Source organism: Copadichromis virginalis, unplaced genomic scaffold, assembly GCF_057382275.1.
Source record: "Copadichromis virginalis isolate Kocher_CV1m ecotype Utaka unplaced genomic scaffold, C_Virginalis_male_GT1.1 unmapped_scaffold_1, whole genome shotgun sequence".
NCBI lineage: Eukaryota > Metazoa > Chordata > Actinopteri > Cichliformes > Cichlidae > Copadichromis > Copadichromis virginalis.
In genome coordinates this window covers 826,303-848,210 of record NW_028188589.1, presented here as the reverse complement: position 1 = coordinate 848,210, position 21,908 = coordinate 826,303, and the positions used below count along the sequence as shown (strand labels likewise).

Here is a 21,908-nt window from a genome sequence, read left to right as displayed (position 1 = left end):
TTTCCCACTGGAGCAGTCTCGTGACGGCACCCTACGCTCAGCCTTTGACCAAGTGATGGCTATTGATGGTCACGTGGTGCGCCCTGAGGCCGCGCAGACCTACCCGCGTTTCGTCTTATTAAACGACCGGTTATATCGAGTGAGTCGTGACACTCAGACCGAGGAAACACACACCCAGTTGTTGGTGCCGCAGGGCCGCCGGGAAACGCTTTTCCAGGCGGCCCACTATAACCCCATGGCAGGGCATATGGGCTACGAGAAAACTCTGGAGCGAATAACGGCCCGATTTTATTGGCCGGGCATCCGAGCGGATGTGCGCCGCTGGTGCGCGTCCTGCCCGGACTGCCAACTTGTTAACCAGCCGGCCATACCGAAGGCGCCGCTGCGCCCTCTCCCCCTCATTGAGGTCCCGTTTGAGCGCATCGGCATGGACCTCATCGGGCCGTTTCACCGGAGTGCACGCGGCTACCGCTTTGTGTTAGTCCTGGTGGATTACGCAACGCGGTACCCGGAAGCAGTTCCGCTGCGCACCATCTCTGCAAAGAGTGTGGCGCAGGCACTGTTTCAGGTCATCTCCCGAGTCGGAATCCCGAAAGAGATACTGACTGACCAGGGCACGTCGTTTATGTCTCGTACACTGCGGGAACTGTACGAATTACTGGGCATTAAATCTATTCGGACCAGCGTCTACCACCCTCAGACTGACGGGCTGGTGGAGCGGCTGAATAAGACTTTAAAGTCCATGATTCGGAAGTTCATTAACGAGGATGAACGCAATTGGGATCACTGGCTAGACCCTCTGTTATTCGCAGTGCGGGAGGTGCCCCAGGCCTCCACGGGATTTTCTCCCTTTGAACTGCTGTTCGGCAGGAGGCCACGTGGGGTGCTCGACCTGATTAAAGAAAGCTGGGAGGACGGTCCGAGCCCCGCCAAAAATGAGATTCAGTACGTGTTGGACCTGAGAGCAAAACTCCACACTTTGGGGAGGTTGTCACGGGAGAATTTGCTCCAGGCTCAGCAGCGTCAGCAACGCCTGTATGACAGAGGGGCTAGGCTCAGGCAATTCTCACCGGGAGATAAAGTGCTTGTGTTACTCCCTACTTCCAGCTCGAAGTTGCTCGCCAAGTGGCAAGGACCCTTTGTGGTCACACGGCGAGTCGGGGACGTGGACTATGAGGTCGCTCGGTCGGACAGGGGAGGAGCCACGCAGATTTATCACCTCAATCTCCTCAAACTGTGGCGAGAGGTTGAAACCGCTTCTCTGGTGAGCTTGGTGAAGGAGAGAGATGAGTTGGGGCCTGAGGTGCCAAATTCTATCATTCCCGCCTCCCTCCCTTGTGATGACCATCTCACACAGGCCCAGAGAGCGGATGTTGTCGCGTTGCAACAGCGTTTTGCGGACGTGTTCTCCCCCCTGCCCGGCCGGACGTCCCTCATCGAGCACCATTTCGTGACGCAGCCTGGCGTGACGGTGCGTTCACGGCCCTACAGGCTCCCGGAGCACAAGCGAAAAATCGTGCAGAGGGAATTGGCGGAAATGCTGAGGATGGGAGTAATAGAAGAGTCGCACAGCGCCTGGTGTAGCCCCATCGTTCTGGTGGCGAAGAAGGATGGGTCTATACGGTTCTGTGTCGACTATCGCAGGGTGAACGAAGTGTCACGCTTTTATGCCTACCCCATGCCTCGGGTCGACGAGCTCCTGGACCGGTTAGGCACGGCCCGCTTTTTCACGACACTGGACTTAACCAAGGGCTATTGGCAGATTCCCTTGTCTGCCGAGGCCAGGGAGAAAACGGCCTTCTCCACTCCGTACGGTTTGTACCAGTTCGTGACACTTCCGTTCGGCCTGTTCGGGGCCCCGGCCACTTTCCAGCGTCTCATGGACCGGGTACTGCGTCCGCACGCAGCATATGCTGCCGCCTACCTGGATGACGTGATCATCCACAGCGACACCTGGGCGGAGCATGTGCTGCGGGTGGCCGCGGTCCTGGAGTCCCTGAGGGGGGCGGGGCTCACGGCCAATCCGAAGAAGTGCGCGGTTGGACGGAGGGAGGTGCAGTATCTGGGGTACCACCTGGGGGGCGGGCAGGTGCGTCCACAGGTGGAGAAGACGGCGGCTATCGCATCCTGCCCGCGCCCCAGGACGAAAAAGGAGGTGAGACTGTTCTTGGGGTTGGCGGGTTACTATCGTCGCTTTGTGCCGGGGTTTGCGCAGCTAACCAGCCCCCTGACCGATCTCACTCGAAAGGGTGCCCCGGATCTGGTCCAGTGGACGGGGCCGTGCCAGGCGGCGTTTGTGCAGGTGAAAAAGGCTCTCTGTGGGGAGCCGCTGCTTCACACTCCTAACTTTTCCCTCCCTTTTGTTCTGCAGACTCACGCCTCGGACAGAGGGCTGGGAGCCGTTTTGTCCCAGCAGGTGAGGGGGGCTGACCGCCCTGTCCTGTACATCAGCCGGAAGCTAGCGGAGCGCGAGCGCCGGTACAGCACCGTGGAGAAGGAGTGCCTGGCCATCCGGTGGGCGGTCGGCTCCCTGCGCTATTACCTCCTGGGACGCTCATTCACCCTCTGTTCGGACCACGCCCCGCTGCAGTGGCTCCACCGCATGAAGGATGCCAACGCCCGGATCACCCGGTGGTATCTGGCGTTGCAGCCCTTTAAGTTCAAGGTGATCCATAGGCCGGGGGCGCAGATGGCGGTGGCCGATTTCCTCTCTCGCTCGCGGGGGGGAGTTGGCTCGGCCGGACGGCTCCCCGGCCTCGAACGGGCGGTGGGGGTGTGTGGCGGAGGCGTGGCCCCGGGCGCAGCTGCAGGGGAGGAGTGCAGCAGAAGGCTCAACAGGGCGGCGCTGCGAGGCCGGTAAGAACAGCTGATGGTGTTTATGTACTGATGATGGTCTCCCTCCGCTGTGTTTATAGTGAGACGGGGAGGGGCGGCCAGGAGAGAGATCAGCTGGGCTCGTGAGCTGTCAGACTGTACGACTGAGTCAGCTGTCAAAACTCAAAACTCAACACTCAAAGCTTCAATAAATGTGGAAGTTGGCAGTACATACCTGTGTGTGCGTGTGTCTGTGCCTGGTGTATTCCACACATATATTTCAATATAATGTAAAAGCAGTCAAAACAACTAACATCAGAAACAGCTGATGTTATTTGTTATATGTCACGGTGTCATTTCCGCTTCTTTCTCCTGTAACAACAGCCCGGCGCCGTGAGCAGTCGCCTCTTTTGCGCTCGCTATCCCTGCACTTTCTACCATCTGCAAACGCCACGGTGTTCGTGTCGTCATGAAAGACATGAACATTGAGCGTAAAAACAAAGGAGACTGCTACCGGCTTTTTATCTGCCGATCGCCGTGCTACGGTTGCAAGAAAAAGAAGCAGAAATGACGTTCTCTACGCGTTGAGACGTTCCCCGTCCGTCGGCTAAACGCTTGATTGAAACTTCAATGCGACAGTGACACCAAGTAGAATTATAAATGTCACATAGCCCCAAACATGTCTTTTTCAAAGCCTGCGGTGAAGAGAAAGGTTGGTGATGAGCACCGACAATTTCAGGAAAAGTGGGAAATGCAATATTTCTTTGTTGAGCACAGGGGCACCCCGACCTGTCTTATTTGCACAGAGAAAGTTGCGCTGCACAAGGAATACAATTTGAAACGTCATTACACAACTAGACATGCTGAGCTGGATGCAAAATACCAGGGAGACGAGAGAGCGAACCGGGTTGCCAGTCTTAAAACAGATCTACTGAGGCAGCAAGATTTCTCCAAGAAAGCAACCAAAGAGAATAATGCAGCAGTCGGAGCCACGTGGTTAGTGAGATGATTGCTAAAGCAGGGAAGCCATTCACAGAAGGTGCATTTGTCTAAAAGTGCATATTGCAGGCTGCAAATATAGTCTGTCCGGGAAAGAAAGGTCAGTTTAGCAACATCAGCCTTTCTGCCAACACCGCAGCAGATCGCATTTCTGACCTGTCAAGTGACATTTATGACCAACTGTGTGAGAAAGCCAAATGTTTCAGTGTATACTCAGTCGCTCTTGATGAGACCACAGACATCACCGACACTGCCCAGCTCCCAATGTATGTCCGTGGTGTTGATGACAGTTTTGAAGTGATGGAGGAGCTGCTCACAGTAATTCCAATGCATGGCCAGACCACCGCTCAGCAGATATTTACAAGCTGTGTGATGCCATTGAGAATGTTGGTTTGCCATGGAAGAGGTTTGTTGGAATAACAACAGATGGAGCGCCATCAATGACAGGGAGGAAACATGGACTGGTGGCACAAAACAAACTGGAAGAGGAAGGCGTGGAGGAGGCCATTGCTCTGCACTGCATCATCCATCAGCAGGTCCTTTGCAGCAAATGCCTGAAGTTTGACAATGTGATGTCTATTGTTGTGAAATGCATCAACCAAATCAGATCCAGGGGCTTAAAGCACCGAAGGTTCTGAGCTTTTTTAGAGGAAATGGAGTCAGAATATGGGGATGTGCTCGACTTCACTGAGGTACGTTGGCTCAGCAGGGGAAATGTATTAAAGAGACTTTTTGAGTTGAGAGCAGAAGTGAAGCCTTCATGGAGAAGGATGGAGTTAGTGTTCCTGTGCTAACTGATCCCAAATGGCTCATGGACTCAGCTTTTCTTGTTGATATGACACATGAGCTTAATGTACTGAACAAGACGTTACAAGGCCAGGGGCAACTTGTCAGTGCTGCCTATGACAACGTGAGAGCATTCTCCACAAAACTGGCGCTCTGGAAAGCTCAGCTCTCTCAGACAAACCTTTGCCATTTCCCAGCATGCAAGGCACTCGTGGATGCAGGCACACCATTCAGTGCTGACGAGTATGTTGATGTCATTTTGAGGCTACAGGAGGAATTTGATCACAGATTTGCTGACTTCAAGACACACAGAGCCACCTTTCACATTTTTGCAGACCCCTTCTCCTTTGATGTGCAAGATGCCCCTTCTGTGCTTCAAATGGAGCTCATTGAGCTGCAGTGCAACTCTGAACTCAAAGCAAAGTTCAGGGAGGTGAGTGGAAAAGCAGACAAGCTTGGACAATTTTTGAGAGACTTGAGCCCTAGTTTCCCTCGGCTTTCCCGAATGTTCAAGCGGACCATGTGCCTTTTTGGTAGCACATACTTGTGCCAAAAGCTCTTCTCCACTTTGAACTTCAATAAGTCCAAGTACAGGTCCAGACTTACGGATGATCATCTTCAAGACATACTGAGGGTCGCAACTGCTTCCTCCCTCAGGCCAAATCTGGCTCGGCTATGCGAGAGGAAACGCTGCCAGGTCTCTAGTAGAGATGGACCGATCCGATATTACGTATCGGTATCGGTCCGATACTGACCTAAATTACTGGATCGGATATCGGAGAAAAATAAAAAATTTAATCCGATCCATTAAATATCACGAAAGCACCTCACAAAACTTGCAACACGCCGTAACTCACCTCAGAACGTTAGCACGTCGTAGCAGTATGCATCACGTGATAGAGCGGCTGTGGCATGCGGGACCTGTCGGTGGTCTGGATAGCATGTGGAGCTTCGCTAGCAACCCGGCATTTCATCTTCGACAAAGTTATCCCCGAGAGAAGTAAAGCAAGTGTGTAAGTCCATCTCTGAATGTTTGTAAAGCATTCCCACGTTAAGCTTAACAAGCGACTGCCTCTCGCTTAATGATCAGCTGATCGGCTTTTCTGTCGCGAGTCCGTCTCTCTTCTTTGCTTTTGGCCCACTTTGCACCAGAAAGAGGAAACCAGCGGCTGAACAACAGCAGCACGTTTAAGCTTGATCAGCTGTTGTTAGAATTTATTTAATATTACTTTCTACACCAGGATCTTTTTCTACGTAGCTGACGGCTGGTAACTGTGCAGGGGCGGCTAAACTCTAGCAAAGTTTAGCCAGGGGGGGCCGATAGGGCATTAACTGGGAAAAGGGGGCACAAAGACATACTTTTCTTTCTTATTCTCATTTAAAATGTCGAGCTTTTAATAAATAATTATCTGAATCTTACACCCAAAGTTTTAATTTGATGTAAAATGAATAGAAGTCAATTACTGTATATAGTGACTATTAAGTCTAATATATATACCCTAGTAAGCTATAGTACTTTTTACTTTGGGAAGGTACCATCTGTGCAGTCTGCAATTTTGTTGAAGAAAGATGTTGAATCTATTTAATATTTCTTGAAAAGTAATTGATTTCTGTGCATTTTTATTCACACTGCATCAAATTAAGGTTGATTACGTCGATTAAGCATCATGAGGTGGAGCGTGAGGGGTGGTTCCCTATTTTTTATTTATTTATTTTTGTTGTTGCTGGGAGTTGGAACCCTATTAGTTAGGTTGCTTAATATTTATGCTAAGTACTCTTTAAAATACCAGAATAGGGAGGATGGTGTAGGTCTAAGTTTATTAGATTGATCAGTATTGCTGAACTATGAAATGTTTTTTTTGTATACAGTTATAACAGAATAGCTTTAGTGTAGTTGTTGTTTTAAACTTGAGTATGAACTTGCAGACTTGCAAAATGCAGCACGATATTTAAAAAACAGTTTTGTTGATTAAAAAACACTATATCGATTTATATCGGTATCGGCAGATATCCAAATTTATGATATTGGTATCGGACATAAAAAAGTGGTATCGTGCCATCTCTAGTCTCTAGCAGCAAGGAGTAGGCAAGAGAAGCCATGTTCAGAAGAACAGTTCATTTTCTACAGTGTTCCATTCATGTTCAGAAGAAGGTTATAGAACTGTTAATACAGACATTTCAATCTAAATACAGCAGATATAGAAGACTGAAAGAAACACACAAGTTCACTGACTAAAAACATCTTATTATTATTTTATTTATGTATTACAGATTGATTTATTTTCTTATTAATTCTTAATTTGTTTATTTATTTTTCATATTTTGTGTTAAAAAATAAAAATAAAGAGATTTGAGAAGATTGGAATTTTTTAACCATGCCTTTCTTGTAGAAAACCTAATGCGGCCCAGCCTCACCCAGACTCTGCCTGCAGCGGCCCCCAGCTAAATTGAGTTTGAGACCCCTGTCCTACACCATAAATCAGTAAGAGAGGGTACGACCTCTCTCATGGCCCCAAGTGGTGTGTGCATGCCAGAGCACTCTGGAAGGCACACAGAGTCTTTACAGACTACTAAGGATCAAACCTCTATCATTATGCAATCGATTATACACCTCTAAGCATATATGAGTAAATATTTCTAAGCATAAATGACAATCAACAATATAAACCTTACAGCTGGTTTTAATAACAGAATTTATTTGTTTCTCAAATGAGAAAGAGCTATCGAGAAACACTCCTAAATCTTTAGTTCTGAACTTTTCCAGTGGGCCAAGGTCAACATTATTAGATAATGCTAATTCTTTTCCCTTACATTATAACAATGTGAGGAGTTAATGCTAAGTATACTGCCATTAGCGGCTAATTCTAATTAGGGGTGAATAATTATTAGTAGCTAATGCTAATATCGTTTTCTCTTCCCTTTTAACAATGTGAACAGCTAGTGCTAGGTAGGCTGATGCTAGCAGCTAATGCTAATTTGACGTGAATTAGCATTATATTAGTGAGGAGTTAATGCTAAGTAGGCTGCCATTAGCTGCTAATGCTAATTTTAGATGAAAAAGCATTAGCAGCTAATGCTCATATTGTTTTCCTTTGCTTTGTAAGAATGACAGCAGCTAGTGATACGAAGTCTACCATTATTAACTATTGTTAATTTGATGTAAATTAGCATTATCCGATAATGGTAACCCTTTTCCCCTGCATTATAACGATGTCAGGAGTTAATGCTAACTAGGCTGCCATTAGGGGCTAACTCTAATTAGGTGAATAATTATTAGCAGCTAATGCTATTATTGTTTTCCCTTTTAACAATGTGAGCAGCTAATGCTAATTTGATGTGAATTAGCATTATATTAGTGAGCAGTTAATGCTAAGTAGGCTGCCATTATTAACTAATGCTACTTTGACGTGAATTAGCATTATGTGCTAATACTAATACTGTTTTCCCTTACTTTTTAACAATGTGAGCAGCTAATTCTAAGTACGCTCTTGTAAATAGGTAATTCTAATTTAGTGTGAATTAGCATTATTCAATAATGCTAACACTGTTTTCTCTTACTTATTAAAAATGATAGTAGCTAATACTAATACTCTTTCCCGTTGGGTAACAACGATGTGAGGAGTTAATGCTAAGTAGGCTGCTTTTAGAGGCTTATTCTAATTAGGGCTGAATAACTATTAGTAGCTAATGCTAATATTGTTTTCTCTTTCCTTATAACAATATGAGCAGCTAATGCTAATTTGATATGAATTAGCATTATATTAGTGAGGAGTTAATGCTAAGTAGGCTACCATTAGCAGCTAAAGCTAATTTGAGGTGAATAAGCATTAGTAGCTTATGCTAATACCCTTTTCTCTTGTTTTATAATGATGTGAGACGTTAATGCTAAATAGGCTTCCATGAGTGACTCCTTTCCCTTGCATTATAAAGATGTGAAGAGTTTATGCTAAGTAAGCTGCCATTAGCAGCTAATGCTAATACTGTTTTCCCTTTCTTTATACAACTTGAGCAGTTATTGCTAAGTAGGCCACTTTTCTCTGCTAAAGATTTCTGTGAGCATGATAGAAACTCTGATAAGCTAATGCTGCTAAGCTAATGCTGTTTATGGGCCCTGTTAGAATCAATATTTCATTCTCATTCTGTTGTTTGAGAACAATAACAGAAAAATGTGCACTTCAGAACAAATTTATTGTGAATTCAGCTGTGAATGTACAGTTTGTCATTATTTAAGCTTCCATTTCCAAATGTTAGCTGACACTTTATTAGGTACACTGGTATCTATATCAGGTACACCTGTGACCTAAATGTTCGTGCAAACAGACTCCTTGGAGACCCCTACATAAATATCCATGAACTATCCAGCTAGACTAGTGTGTCTGACCCTGAAAATATTCCTGCATGTGTGATTGTTCATGTCTCATCTGCAGGAAACAAACAGGAAGTGAGTGAAAGACACGGGAAATGTTTCCAGCCCTTCCTCCTCTATCAGATTTTCTCTCCATACCTGAGAGTGTCCAGTCTCCAGCCTGGATCCTTCAGTCCAGCCGAGAGCAGCTTCATTCCTGAGGGACCTGGATGATTGTAGCTCAGGTCCAGCTCTCTCAGATGGGAGGGGTTGGAGCTCAGAGCGGAGGCCAGAGAAGTACAGCCTTCCTCTGTGATCAGACAGCCTGACAGACTGCAGACACACAAAACAACAATCTATCTGTCAACAGTTGTTTTCTCTTTGTCACAATAACATCTATCCATCCATTATAACTTTATTTATAAGTGACAATACCCAACAGACAACAACAGTCATCTTAAGCTGTTTAACAGTGTAAGGTAACCGCCTCCACTGTGAGCAGCACTTGGTGATGGTGGGAAGAAGAACTCCCTTTGACACAAAGATCCTCCCAGTGAAAACAGGCTCCAGGAGGAGCATCTACCATGACTGGTTGCAGGGTGAGGGGAAAGAGAAGAGATGAGCTCAGAGAGACAAGAACAAAACAGAGAGACAAAAGTTAAGGACATGCAGTAGTGACATATAAAAGCATCAGGAGTGAAAAGAGGGGAGAAGAAAGCAGAGCATCATGGGAAGTCCACCAACAGCCTGAGCCTATAGCAGCATAACTAAGGGATGGTTCAGGGTCACCTGATCCAGCTCTAACTATAAGCTTTATCAAAAAGGAAAGTTTGAAGCTGATCTTCAAAGTAGAGAGGGCGTCTGTCTCCTGAACTCAAACTGGGAGCTGCTTCCACACCCAGTCCAACATAGCCAGGCTTTCTTTGCTGCTTTGACAAAACCTCAAATCCCAGTCAGAGACGATGAGCATCATCACAGTGATGATCATTTCTCTGTAACCCAGGCTTTCTGCTTCAGGATCTGTGCACGCTCACAGAACAAGGAGACCTTTAAACATCATTTCACTAACTGGATGGACTGAGCTCAGCCTACAGATGAACTGGATAAATAAAGATTTGACCTCAGTGTGCTCAGTGTTCCTGTCTATTCCTAACATATTCCTAACATGATAGCTGCACTTTAGAGCTCTAAAACTGGAACTGACACATGTTTAAACTCCACATGTTACTCAGTACATTCAGTTCTGACACTCGCCCACAGTCCAACAAAGGAAACATGGAGATCACATCAGTTTGTCACCAAAGTATAATTATTAGAGCAACTTAACCTGTTATTATCTCGTTAACTCATTAACTGATTAACGTCAGCAATTATTTTAATCACAGTTTTTAAAATCATGATTATTGTGAAAGTGCTCACTGGCTCTGAATATAAAAGCCATGGGTCACAGGAGGGATGTTGATCAGTGCTGGCTTGAAATGGGCGTCATTATGCGTCTCAGCCAATGGGAGCATTGAGGGTGGGCCTAATACTACTGCAGCGCTCACATGACCCAGGACAGAAAGAAAGGGGCGGGGACAGAAACATGGAGACAGGTACAGATCTTTGACATGTTCATTTTAAACTGTTCCAGGAGGCAGTGTTGATACAACTAAAGTTATCTGTTGTTGAAGAAGTCGGTCTGAGGAACGTTCTTAGGATCAACAAATGACGGCATGTATGAGCCTCAAGACGCAGCATCACAAGAAGAACACATGAGCTGTAGAAAAAGGAGAGACTACGAAAGCCACGGCGTTACAACGTGAACATGCTTGATCAGAGTGTGATTGTGAACAGGAGGAAGACTCAGCTGAGAACAGTGTGGTGGATACAGAGCAGAGCCCACCATCAGTACAGAGGCCTGTCCATTAGAGTGCTGCTCCAACATGCAGCACATGTACTTGGCCACAGCTGCAACATCTGTACCTGTGAAAGCTTCTTCTCTGTTGCTGCTCATATTGTGCAGAAGAAGAGAGTTTCTTTATCATCAGAAAATGTCAATGAGCTTGTGAGTCCTAGCAGCTGGCTCGGTGCAGAGGAGGAAGAACATGTCAGTCAGAGGAAGATAAATGCAGTTCATGTTGTCAACTCAACCTGGACTGTTGAAAGAGTTTTTCTTTGTCTGGTTTCTGACTGAGATTCTCCAAAGGAAATCCAGCACAAACACACACTTCACACACTCAAAGTCCTGCACAGTAAATGAGCTGATGAGCGTTTGTGCTGCTGCCTGATAACAGAACAATAGTTCTGCTGCTTCCTGTTCTGCAAACACACATTTATAAATGTTCACTTGCTGTTGATCAAAGGTATGTTGGTGGCTCTGGACGCTGAGGGAACTTTGTAAAAAACTAGATCAAATGTTAACGTCCTGGCAGAGGCAAAGAACTTTGATTTGATATTTGATTAGATTCATGTTTCAGCTCAGACTGACAGAAATATTTGAACTGCTGCTGTGTTAAAGGGAACACTGCTGTTAGAAAGCACCTGATCTGTTTCTGCACACTGAATGTTGCACTTCTCATACTGCAGGACTATTAAAATAAGTACACAATGCACTACTTTTGAACTCATGATTGAATGTTGCTGTAACAAAGCCATTAATGTGATTCAAAGTGTTCATGGTTTCCCAGCACAACAAATGATTGCACAAGTGTGACTGATCCACTTTCTAATGTGTGTGTAGCCCACACTGTGTGTCACTGTGTCACAGGTGAGTCTGTGTGTCCAGGTTCTATGAGGACAACAGGATATAGTGACTGAGTCCAGCAGCTTAAAGTCTGACTCCATCCTCCATTTAAATAACTCACAGCAACAACTGAATAGCTTTGCCTTTGTGTAGCTGACACTTCATTTTAATGTCCTTCTATTCTGGTTCATCTGGTCTCAGTTTCTATAAGCACACAGGTTTCATCAGGACTCTATGACCTCAGTAATCTTTGCTGGGCCTTAATGCTCTGAACAAAGCTGCACATCACAAGACTAAATAGAAATGAATCAGTCTTTCATTCTCACTGCTGTTTGACTTCAGCTCTCAATGTCCCACCATAACCCATAGAAAGAATTACTGTCCATCCAGGCTGCTGAACATGAAGCTGAAGAAGGTGGAGTATTGTGAGGGCTGATGGAGATGATGATGAGGAATCCAGGAGCAGTGGGTGGATGGCAGCATCAGCATGAAGGATCAGTGTGAGAACACATCATCATCCACAAAGGAAACCAGTCTGAGTGTCTGACGCTCTTGTTAGAAAGACGCAGTCCCAGCAGTTAGCTTGTCTGCTAGTTAGCTGAGAGCTAACTCACTTGTACATTGAATACCAAACTGTGTAAACCAGGGGTGTCAAACATATGGCCCGTGGGCCAAATCCAGCCCATGAGATAATTTCATATGTCAAATATTGATGAATTTTCAGGCTTGCTGATAATCAATGTGAGCACGGCTGAGATTTTATTCTGATGAGCAAACCATGTGGCCAAACACTTTAAGAGACAGACTGGGATCATACCATTATGTGAAAGAGGACGGAAATGTCCCATAGACAGCAAGGGTAGTGGTAGAGACCAGTACACAGAGAAATGGGAGCTGTACTGAAATGCAAGCGTGTCAGGAAAGAGTGAAAAGGCAAAATGAGCAGCATCTGGCTGCATTTCAGTGATATTGGAGACCACAAAGCTGAGTGCAACATTTATACAGGAGATATACAGGACACGCTGAGAGCAGAACTGATAAAATTAGGAGCTGGCTAAAGTGAGACCCATTTTTATTTCCACCCATTTTCCACTGTGGAGGACAAAAGGTTTCAAACTGGTCCAGGTCTTAAACCTCACATGTTCTTCCTAATAGCAGTAAATGGATAGAAATAAGGCTTTTATGAAAACACTGAATAAAACTTGCTGCCTTTAAAAAGACTAAATGTACAGTTCAGTATTGAATACTACATAAAATAAACTATATATAAAGTGTGTCTGAATGGCAGAGATGCAAAAATATGTGCATGTAGCACAGAGCCACGGCTCAGTGTCTGAATGAGTCTCACAGACCTGAATGTGCTGTTGAAGCCATTTATAATTATAACGTAATTCTTTACTCGTTTGATCTGCTCCTTACCACAAGCCACCAGACGTGGAAGGTTTTGGACTTTTAATTATATTTTCTGAAGTTTTACAACTTTTCTTACTGTTAAAAACCTCGTTATGGCCATTCATGCTGTACAAAGTAATTAGACATGTGTGGTATCTACAGAAACGTCAGAATCTCAGCTAAAAGTTCACAAAACCATCTCAACAACCACCAAACAGCTGAAACAGCAGGTGAACAGATCACACAAAAAAGATGTAAACACAAATCCCCCTGATCATCTGTTTTTTAAACATGAAGCGTCGTTTTGGACGTTCATTTACTGCTGGTTCAGTGAATTTTGGTTGGACAGTGATGAAACCTGCAGCCTCAGAATCTGTGAGAAGTCTGCTTTCAGCACGCAACAGCATTGTTGTGTTGTGTGCTGTGGATCCACCTCTGCAAACTCATCACTGTTTCACCATCATGTTTCTACTTAGACAATAACAAAGGAAGCAGTTCCCAGGAACTACTTCCTGTCTTGTTAACATAAGAGTACGTTGCCCTTCAAAACACCTCCACTTCTCCTCTTATTAGAGGACTGCCTTATTATTAATCTGCTAATTCTGTCAGTTGATGAAAGAAAAATGCTTGATCTCACCTGAGAGTTTCCAGTGTACAGTGTGGACTCTTCAGTCCTTCAGACAGAAGCTTCACGCCTGAATCCTTCAGGTTGATGTTACTCAGGTCCAGCTGTCTCAGATTAGAGGTCTGAGAGCTGAGACCTGAGGCCAGAGCTTCACAGCTTCTCTCTGACAGGTCACAGTGACTCAGTCTGAAAAATAACAGATAAACAATTACAAAAATAAAACACTTATGTTGAAGTGTAATGAGATACTATTATATTTAGCAATATTTCATCTTGTTTTGTCAGGAAACTGAGCACTGATGCAGAGCAACATGTGGAGAGAATCAGAGGAGAAGAAGTGAAGAGAGAACAGCAGTAAAACAACACTGAATTGTTCAGTGTGCTTTTGATATCAACAGAATGTGTCAAACTTCTTTATTTTGTATTTGTTTTAGTAGAATTGATGATTATCACTTAGATAACAACCACAGGCCAGGTCTAAATTGCACTTTGGTGACAGTTACACCCAGAAATATTTCAGAAACGTGGACAATTTGTGCTCCATTGTATTCAGTATTGAACAAACTGAGTACCGATGACCACTTAATATTTTTGATATTTTATTTGAGTTGTTCCACCTGATCTGTGTTAACTAGAATAAACATTTAAAAGCTAAAATCACATATGTACTTACAGAGCTTTGTTGGAGGCTTTGACCACTGGCAGCAGCCTCAGAAGAGCCTCCTCTGAAGCAGAGTATTTCTTCAGGTCAAACACATCCAGATCTTCTTCTGATGACAGTAAGATGAAGACCAGAGCTGACCACTGAGCAGGAGACAGTTTACCAGTGGAGAGACTTCCTGATCTCAGGGACTGTTGGATCTCCTCCACTAGAGAACGATCATTCAGTTCATTCAGACAGTGGAACAGATTGATGCTTTTCTCTGCAGACAGATTCTTACTGAGCTTCTTCTTGATGTACTGGACTGTTTTCTTATTGGTCTGTGAGCTACTTCCTGTCTGTGTCAGCAGACCTCGTAGGAGAGTCTGATTGGTCTGCAGTGAAAGACCCAGGAGGAAGCGGAGGAACAAGTCCAGGTGTCCATTTGGACTCTGTAAGGCCTTGTTCACAGCACTCTGGTGGAGAGATTTTAAACTCTTTTTATTTTTAAATAATTTAGACCATAATTTTGCTCGTTGTTGTTCCAGCAGATTGAGTCCAGAGTTGCTGAAGGTCAGATGGACATGAAGAGCAGCCAGAAACTCCTGAACACTCAGATGGATGAAGCAGAACACCTTGTCCTGGTACAGTCCTCTCTCCTCTTTAAAGATCTGTGTGAACACTCCTGAGTACACTGAGGCTGCTCTGATATCGATGCCACACTCTGTCAGGTCTGATTCATAGAAGATCAGGTTTCCTTTCTGCAGCTGATCAAAAGCCAGTTTTCCCAGAGACTCAATCATCTTCCTGCTCTCTGGACTCCAGTGTGAATCTGTCTCAGCTCCTCCATCATACTTGACCTTCTTCACTATGGCCTGAACCACCAGGAAGTGGATGTACATCTCAGTCAGGGTCTTGGGCAGCTGTCCTCCCTCTCTGGTTTCCAGCACATCCTCCAGAACTGTAGCAGTGATCCAGCAGAAGACTGGGATGTGACACATGATGTGGAGGCTTCGTGATGTCTTGATGTGGGAGATGATCCTGCTGGCCTGCTCCTCATCTCTGAATCTCTTCCTGAAGTACTCCTCCTTCTGTGGGTCAGTGAACCCTCTGACCTCTGTCACCATGCCAACACAGTCAGGAGGGATCTGATTGGCTGCTGCAGGTCGTGTGGTTATCCAGAGGCGAGCAGAGGGAAGCAGTTTCCCCCTGATGAGGTTTATCAGCAGCACATCCACTGAGGTGGACTTTCTAGGGTCAGTTAGGATTGTAGTTTTGTGGAAGTCCAGAGGAAGTCGACACTCATCCAGACCATCAAAGATGAACACAACCTGGAAGTCTTCAAAGCTGCAGATTCCTGCTTCTTTGGTTTCAGTAAAGAAGCGATGAACAAGTCCCACCAAGCTGAACTTTTCCTCTTTCAGCACATTCAGCTCTCTGAAAGTGAATGGAAATATGAACTGGATGTCCTGGTTGGCTTTGTCTTCAGCCCAGTCCAGGCTGTATTTCTGTGTTAAGACTGTTTTCCCAATGCCAGCCACTCCCTTTGTCAGCACTGTTCTGATTGGTTCATCTCTTCCAGGTGAGACTTTAAAGATGTCTTCTTGTCTGATTGTTGTTTCTGGTCTGTCTGGTTTCCTGGATGCTGTTTCAATCTGTCTGACCTCATGTTCATCATTGACCTCTGCAGTCCCTCCCTCTGTGATGTAGAGCTCTGTGTAGATCTGATTCAGGAGGGTTGGGTTTCCTGCTTTAGCGATGCCCTCAAACACACACTGGAACTTCTTCTTCAGTGCAGGTTTAAGTTTACGATGACACTTATGAAGAGCATCTGAATTTAAAAAAGCAGATATTTGTTAAGGTTTTTTGAAAAATGGTCCATTGACTTCCAGCAGGTATTTTTCCACAATAAAAGTAGAGACCATTTTTGGAAACAAATACTATTAAAAAATAAAACCCTGAAGTGTTATGCTGATATAAAATGGACGCAGGATCTGTAATCTTGGAGTGATACATTGAAGAATAGAGTATTGGCTACTTAAATCTTTTTTTCAAAAGTAAATAAAAAATTTAAATCTTGTCAAGTCTGTAGACAAAAATAAAGATAAAGTTCATGTTGTAATACATTTTTTTAGAAATCTGAATAATTCAGTTTGTCCTCCAACGTTACCTAAAGCTCTGAAACTTTGGCTTCTCTTTTAATTTGATGAACTTAATTAAAAATTGTAATTGTAATTAATTAATTAAAAACATTAAAAGTTAAGTCCAGGGCATAAATATCAGGTATCTGCTGTTAGATCCAGTGAAATAAGTTAGAAATATTAAACCAAAGAGATATTCATTCATTAGAGCTCAGACTTTACTTGTACTGCAGAGCTGAGGCTAGAGACATATCACTTTACTTAATAAAATGTGAATACATTTCTAAAAGCTCTGGTTTAAAATGTAAACCATGAAGAGTGAAGGTCTAAATGTATCATAAGGCCTTAAAGCATGTCATGTATGATTATTTCTGAGTCCAAACATGTTAGATGTTTTTCTAGATTTCTTGTCATCTGCAATGAACCATCCTCACATCTCATCTAAAGCTCTGTAACCTCTGTCCTCTGTTTTAATGTTGTTTGCTGTTACATGCGGCGAAGTAAAGTTAGACATTATTAAACCAAACAACCTTTCATTTATTGGAGCTCTGACTTTAGTCATACAGCAGAGCTACTACATGGAAACAACCAGAGCTCTAATTGGTCAGCTCAGGTCTGTTTCTGCCTTATTGATGTTTTTAGAGACAAACAAATGAATTCGTACCTCTGACCTCTGTCACCATGCCAACACATTTAGGGGGGATCTGATTGGCTGCTGCAGGTCGTGTGGTTATCCAGAGGCGAGCAGAGGGAAGCAGTTTCCCCCTGATGAGGTTTATCAGCAGCACATCCACTGAGGTGGACTTTCTAGGGTCAGTTAGGATTGTAGTTTTGTGGAAGTCCAGAGGAAGTCGACACTCATCCAGACCATCAAAGATGAACACAACCTGGAAGTCTTCAAAGCTGCAGATTCCTGCTTCTTTGGTTTCAGTAAAGAAGTGATGAACAAGTCCCACCAAGCTGAACTTTTCCTCTTTCAGCACATTCAGCTCTCTGAAAGTGAATGGAAATATGAACTGGATGTCCTGGTTGGCTTTGTCTTCAGCCCAGTCCAGGCTGTATTTCTGTGTTAAGACTGTTTTCCCAATGCCAGCCACTCCCTTTGTCAGCACTGTTCTGATTGGTTCATCTCTTCCAGGTGAGGCTTTAAAGATGTCTTCTTGTCTGATGGTTGTTTCTGGTCTGTCTGGTTTCCTGGATGCTGTTTCAATCTGTCTGACCTCATGTTCATCATTGACCTCTGCAGTCCCTCCCTCTGTGATGTAGAGCTCTGTGTAGATCTGATTCAGGAGGGTTGGGTTTCCTGCTTTAGCGATGCCCTCAAACACACACTGGAACTTCTCCTTCAGCTTAGACTTAAGTTTACGATGACACTCATGAAGAGCATCTGAATTAAAAAAGCAGATATTTGTTAAGGTTCTAACAAACGCGATGAAGCCTCCTGAGCTGAGGGACTTCCTGTTGGAAGAAAGTGCAGCTTGAATCACCAGTTGGTCTCTTTTATAATGAAAACCTCTATAGTTTCAAAATAATGTAATAATAATATTTGTACTCATACATTGAAAAGAAAAGAAAAATTTAGAAAGTCTCAGTTTAATACATTTCATACAATAAATTGTGACAATGTGGTGTCTGCATATCACACGGAGTGTTTCGTGTTTCTTTTTCCTCTGACTGACCTTTATTCATTCTCCCTAAAATCGACTGGGCTACCTCCATCACACGGTCTGAATACGCCTGCACCATCACCTCTACTGTTTTCAGTCTGTCTGCGTTCTCCAGCTGGCACTTATAGATTTTGGTGATGTCACCTCCAGGTTCATGCTGCAGGTAAAAGTGGAAAACCTTCAGCTCCTCTTCTCCCAAATTTTGCAACATTTCCAGGAGCTGCACTGGTGAGGGCTTCTCCATCTTTGATCTGTAAACCATGAGAACGTGACTCAGAAAGTGAGTCTCATCACATGTTCTATCTTCTTCTTTAGCAGAGTACCGTATTTCCCGGACTACAAAGCGCACCTGAATATTAGCCGCACAAGCTAAAATCAGGGGAAAATCCTGTTTTGTACATACATTAGCCGCACCTGACTAAAGGCCGCAGGTGTTTCAATGTTGACTTATCATATGTAAGAGAATATGCACAAAGCGAATTGTCAGGAAAGAGATGGCTGTTTGGAGACACACCCCTTTTATTAATATTTTGAAAAACAAGTTATGGGTACATATTTGCATAACTTTTTAGGTATATGTACAAGTAGCGGTAATTACAAGTAGGAAACATGTACTGTGCTTCATAAATGAGTAACAAATGTAGTACATAACAATAACCTGCAGCACACCAGAAAAATAGATTCAGACTACCTTTTAGGCTCAGGTGCAGCAACACGGCTTTAACAAGAAGAAAAGTCAGTCATTCACCATCTTTCTCTTCTTCCTGCACTAAAACCACCAAAGTCCTCTCCTCCAGTGTCGGATACGAACAGGCTCAGGGTGGCTTCGTCATCCACTCTCAGCTTCTTTCCTTCGTTGTCACTTTCAAAACCAAAGAAATCCTCGTTGTCAGTGTCAGAGTCGAACACCCTCAGAAGGGCCGTGGCGGTGTCCTCCTCTCCATCATGCAGCATTCAGCCCTTTGAAATCCGTTGGTGATCATTGAGGTTTTCACACTTTTCCACGCTGTCAGATTCCACCGGTGGAGTTGAGCATAACTTGCTTTTCGCAAGTTTATCGCCGCTCATCATCCACGACTCCAGCTGAACGTGTAGCGCTACTTTGAAGTTTGTTTTTCGCGCTACTTGTATGGCACTATGTTGCCTGGTGGATGGACACGTGACCAACATACCACTCTTGAACCCCGATACTGTGTGTCTGATCACATGCCCTTCTGCCAGGCAACGTAGTGCCGTACAACAGCGGATCAAACAAAACAATTTGTCTTATGATATGACAAAAATCAGGGACAATCCACAGAAAAGCCGCACCTGACTAAAAGCCGCAGGGTTCAAAGCTTGTGGAAAAAGTAGCGGCTTATAGCCCGACAATTACGGTACATCTTTACATCTCGATTATTTATAAGAAATTATTTTTTACTGTGATGGGAAAACTATCACACCTCAAATGATACTGAATCAGTAATGAGTGTCATAAGTGTCACTGTGTTTATTTTGTCAGATGACCAGAGTTGAAAAAAGCAAACATAAAACACAAAAATGAAACTGAAAACTTCAAAGTTACTGAAATCTATAAGAAAAAGAATTTATACTCTAGAGATAAGCGATAACTCTTCATTGCACAGTCATACCTAGTTCAATAGTACAACGAAACTGTCCCACGTCGGCACTACGCACAACTAAACACAACACAGTAACTTAAAGTGGATTTTTTTTTTAAGTCCAAGAAAGGTATAAGCAAAAGAATGAGTGCATGTGGACATTGTTGATGTTGCTGTTACCCCCCAAAACGTCCAGGGGAGGTAGCCTATCAGGTCAGCTGAACCCTGAAGTGCCTTTTTGTGTGCCATGGTGCTTATCTTCAGTTGATCTGTTAGCTCTGTATGCAAACTGGAGCGAGTGAGGGTGGCAGGCAGGACATGATGAGACATCGCATGAAGCACTTCATTATAACAGGGGTTAGAGCAGCTGATCGGTAGTCATTGAGGCTGCTAATGTTGGTGCGCTTTGGCAATGGGACAACGATGGCTGACTGGAGGGATGCAGGACTTGGACAATGAAGTGTAGAAGATCCTAGTGAAGACCTCAGCCAGCTAGTCTGCTGTAGGTTTTATCCAATGTGTTTTCCCCCCTTGTTGCACATTTAATATGCTGTTCAAATATGTGGTCAGCATGGTTGAAGTCCCCAGCTATAATGTGCACTGCATCAGGATGGGAGTTCTGCTGACTGCTTATTGGCTTGTGCAGCTCCTGCATGTCTACAGTCCTTGTGTTACAGGTGGCCTTCAGATTGAGAGCGTCCTTTGCAAACATCTCCAGTGGCATCAGATAACTTGCGCATTTCACATAAAATTTCACATAAGATTTCATAGTGGCACATAAAGCTCAGCCTGTAAATAAATGTGCAGAGCAATCACTTCACTTGTAAAATAAAACACATATTTCTACTAACAAATTGTTTCTGTATCCCATTTGTACAAAATTAAATAAGAAATTCTTCACAGAATACGTGAACTTTGGGGCTCAACAAGTTAAGGACAGAAACATGGGAAAACTCAACACTCTACAAAAAGTAACATTTATAATAAAATAAAAATATCAGTGGCAATAAAATAAGCACGGGTTACACTCTCCCTCTCTTTCCATCATGCGTGCTGTCCAAATATCAGCTGCTTCTTTCTGCTTCATCTCAGTGTCAGCTGAGAGAATGACAAACTCACTATGTGTCAACATTTGATGGATGATGACACAGAAATGTGAAATGATATTGAACTAAATGTGTCCTAATGATAACGAGAAGCTTTGATGAGTTGTGACTGTCTGAGGTATTACTAGGATGTAGAAACACTGGGGCTCAGCCCAGCCCTGACATCTTTGCTGTTTTCACTTGATAACTGCAGCTGTTTAAAGTTATTAAGTGTATTTGACAGTAAAGTGAACGCCTCCCTCCTCTTTCTTGGGTTTCTGCTGCCTGAGGTACTCACTGAGCACGCTGTCAGTTGGGGCCATCTTCGTGATGTATTCTTGGATGTTCGTTGTCTCATCCTGGACTGTGGTGCTTCCCTCTCTTTGTTATCATCCGACTACACTTCTCCAGTCCGAACGACATTCCAATGTCATTGCTGTATAGCCTGGTAGTGTGGATCAGTGAACCGATGTCTCGTTCACTCTTGGCATACAGCTTGATGTCATCCATGTACAGGAGGTGGCTGACAACTGCTCCGTTCCGTAGTCGGTATCCGTAGCCAGTCTTGTTAATGATCTCACTGAGGTGGTTCAGGCCTATGTAGAACAGCAGTGGGGACAGAGCATCTCCTTGGTAGATCCCGCACTTGATGGTGACTTGTGTTATGGGCTTGAGGTTGGCCTCCAGTGTTGTACGCCACATCCCCATTGAGTTCCTGATGAAGGCTCTTAGGGTCCTGTTGATCTTGTATAGGTCTAGGCATTCCAGGATCCAGGTGTGGGGCATTGAGTCATAGGCCTTCTTGTAATCAATCCAGGCAGTGCACAGGTTGGTCAGTCTGGTACTGCAGTCTCGGCTGACTGCTCGGTCTACCAGTAGCTGGTGTTTTGCGCCTCTGGTATTCTTGCCAATCCCTTTCTGTGTCATGTATTGACCCATGTGCCTGTTCATCTTAGCCTTAGCTTCCATGTGGTGCTGAGGCAGGTTATTGGTCGGTAGTTGGATGGGACCGGTCCCATGAAACGAAAAAAAGAAAAAAAAACCGAAAAAAAAAAAAACCCACCCAGCACGCCCCTGTGGGCGGTTTA

The 21,908-nt window shown here is 44.3% G+C and overlaps 1 protein-coding gene across 1 annotated transcript; it reads right to left on the bottom strand.

The window, feature by feature from the left end:
* Positions 1 to 9,084: 9,084 nt before the first annotated feature.
* LOC146679457 (protein NLRC3-like) lies at positions 9,085 to 19,131 on the bottom strand. The gene is made up of 5 exons (XM_085450375.1): positions 18,147 to 19,131; positions 17,132 to 17,854; positions 14,360 to 16,157; positions 13,699 to 13,872; positions 9,085 to 9,277 (listed from the first exon to the last, which is right to left on the bottom strand). The coding sequence occupies exons 1-5, from the start codon at positions 18,394 to 18,396 to the stop codon at positions 9,085 to 9,087; spliced, it is 3,138 nt and encodes a 1,045-aa protein (XP_085306501.1). The 5' UTR covers positions 18,397 to 19,131.
* Between the last annotated feature and the right edge of the window lie 2,777 nt (positions 19,132 to 21,908).

Excerpts from the sequence above, each read along its gene's own strand:
- LOC146679457 (XM_085450375.1), bottom strand. The coding sequence starts at position 18,396 with ATGGTTTACAGATCAAAGATGGAGAAGCCCTCACCAGTGCAGCTCCTG. Across the intron at positions 17,855-18,146 it reads TTTAGGGAGAATGAATAAAG|ATGCTCTTCATGAGTGTCAT; the intron begins GTCAGTCAGAGG and ends TTTTTAATTCAG. Across the intron at positions 9,278-13,698 it reads TGTACACTGGAAACTCTCAG|TCTGTCAGGCTGTCTGATCA; the intron begins GTGAGATCAAGC and ends GTGTGTCTGCAG.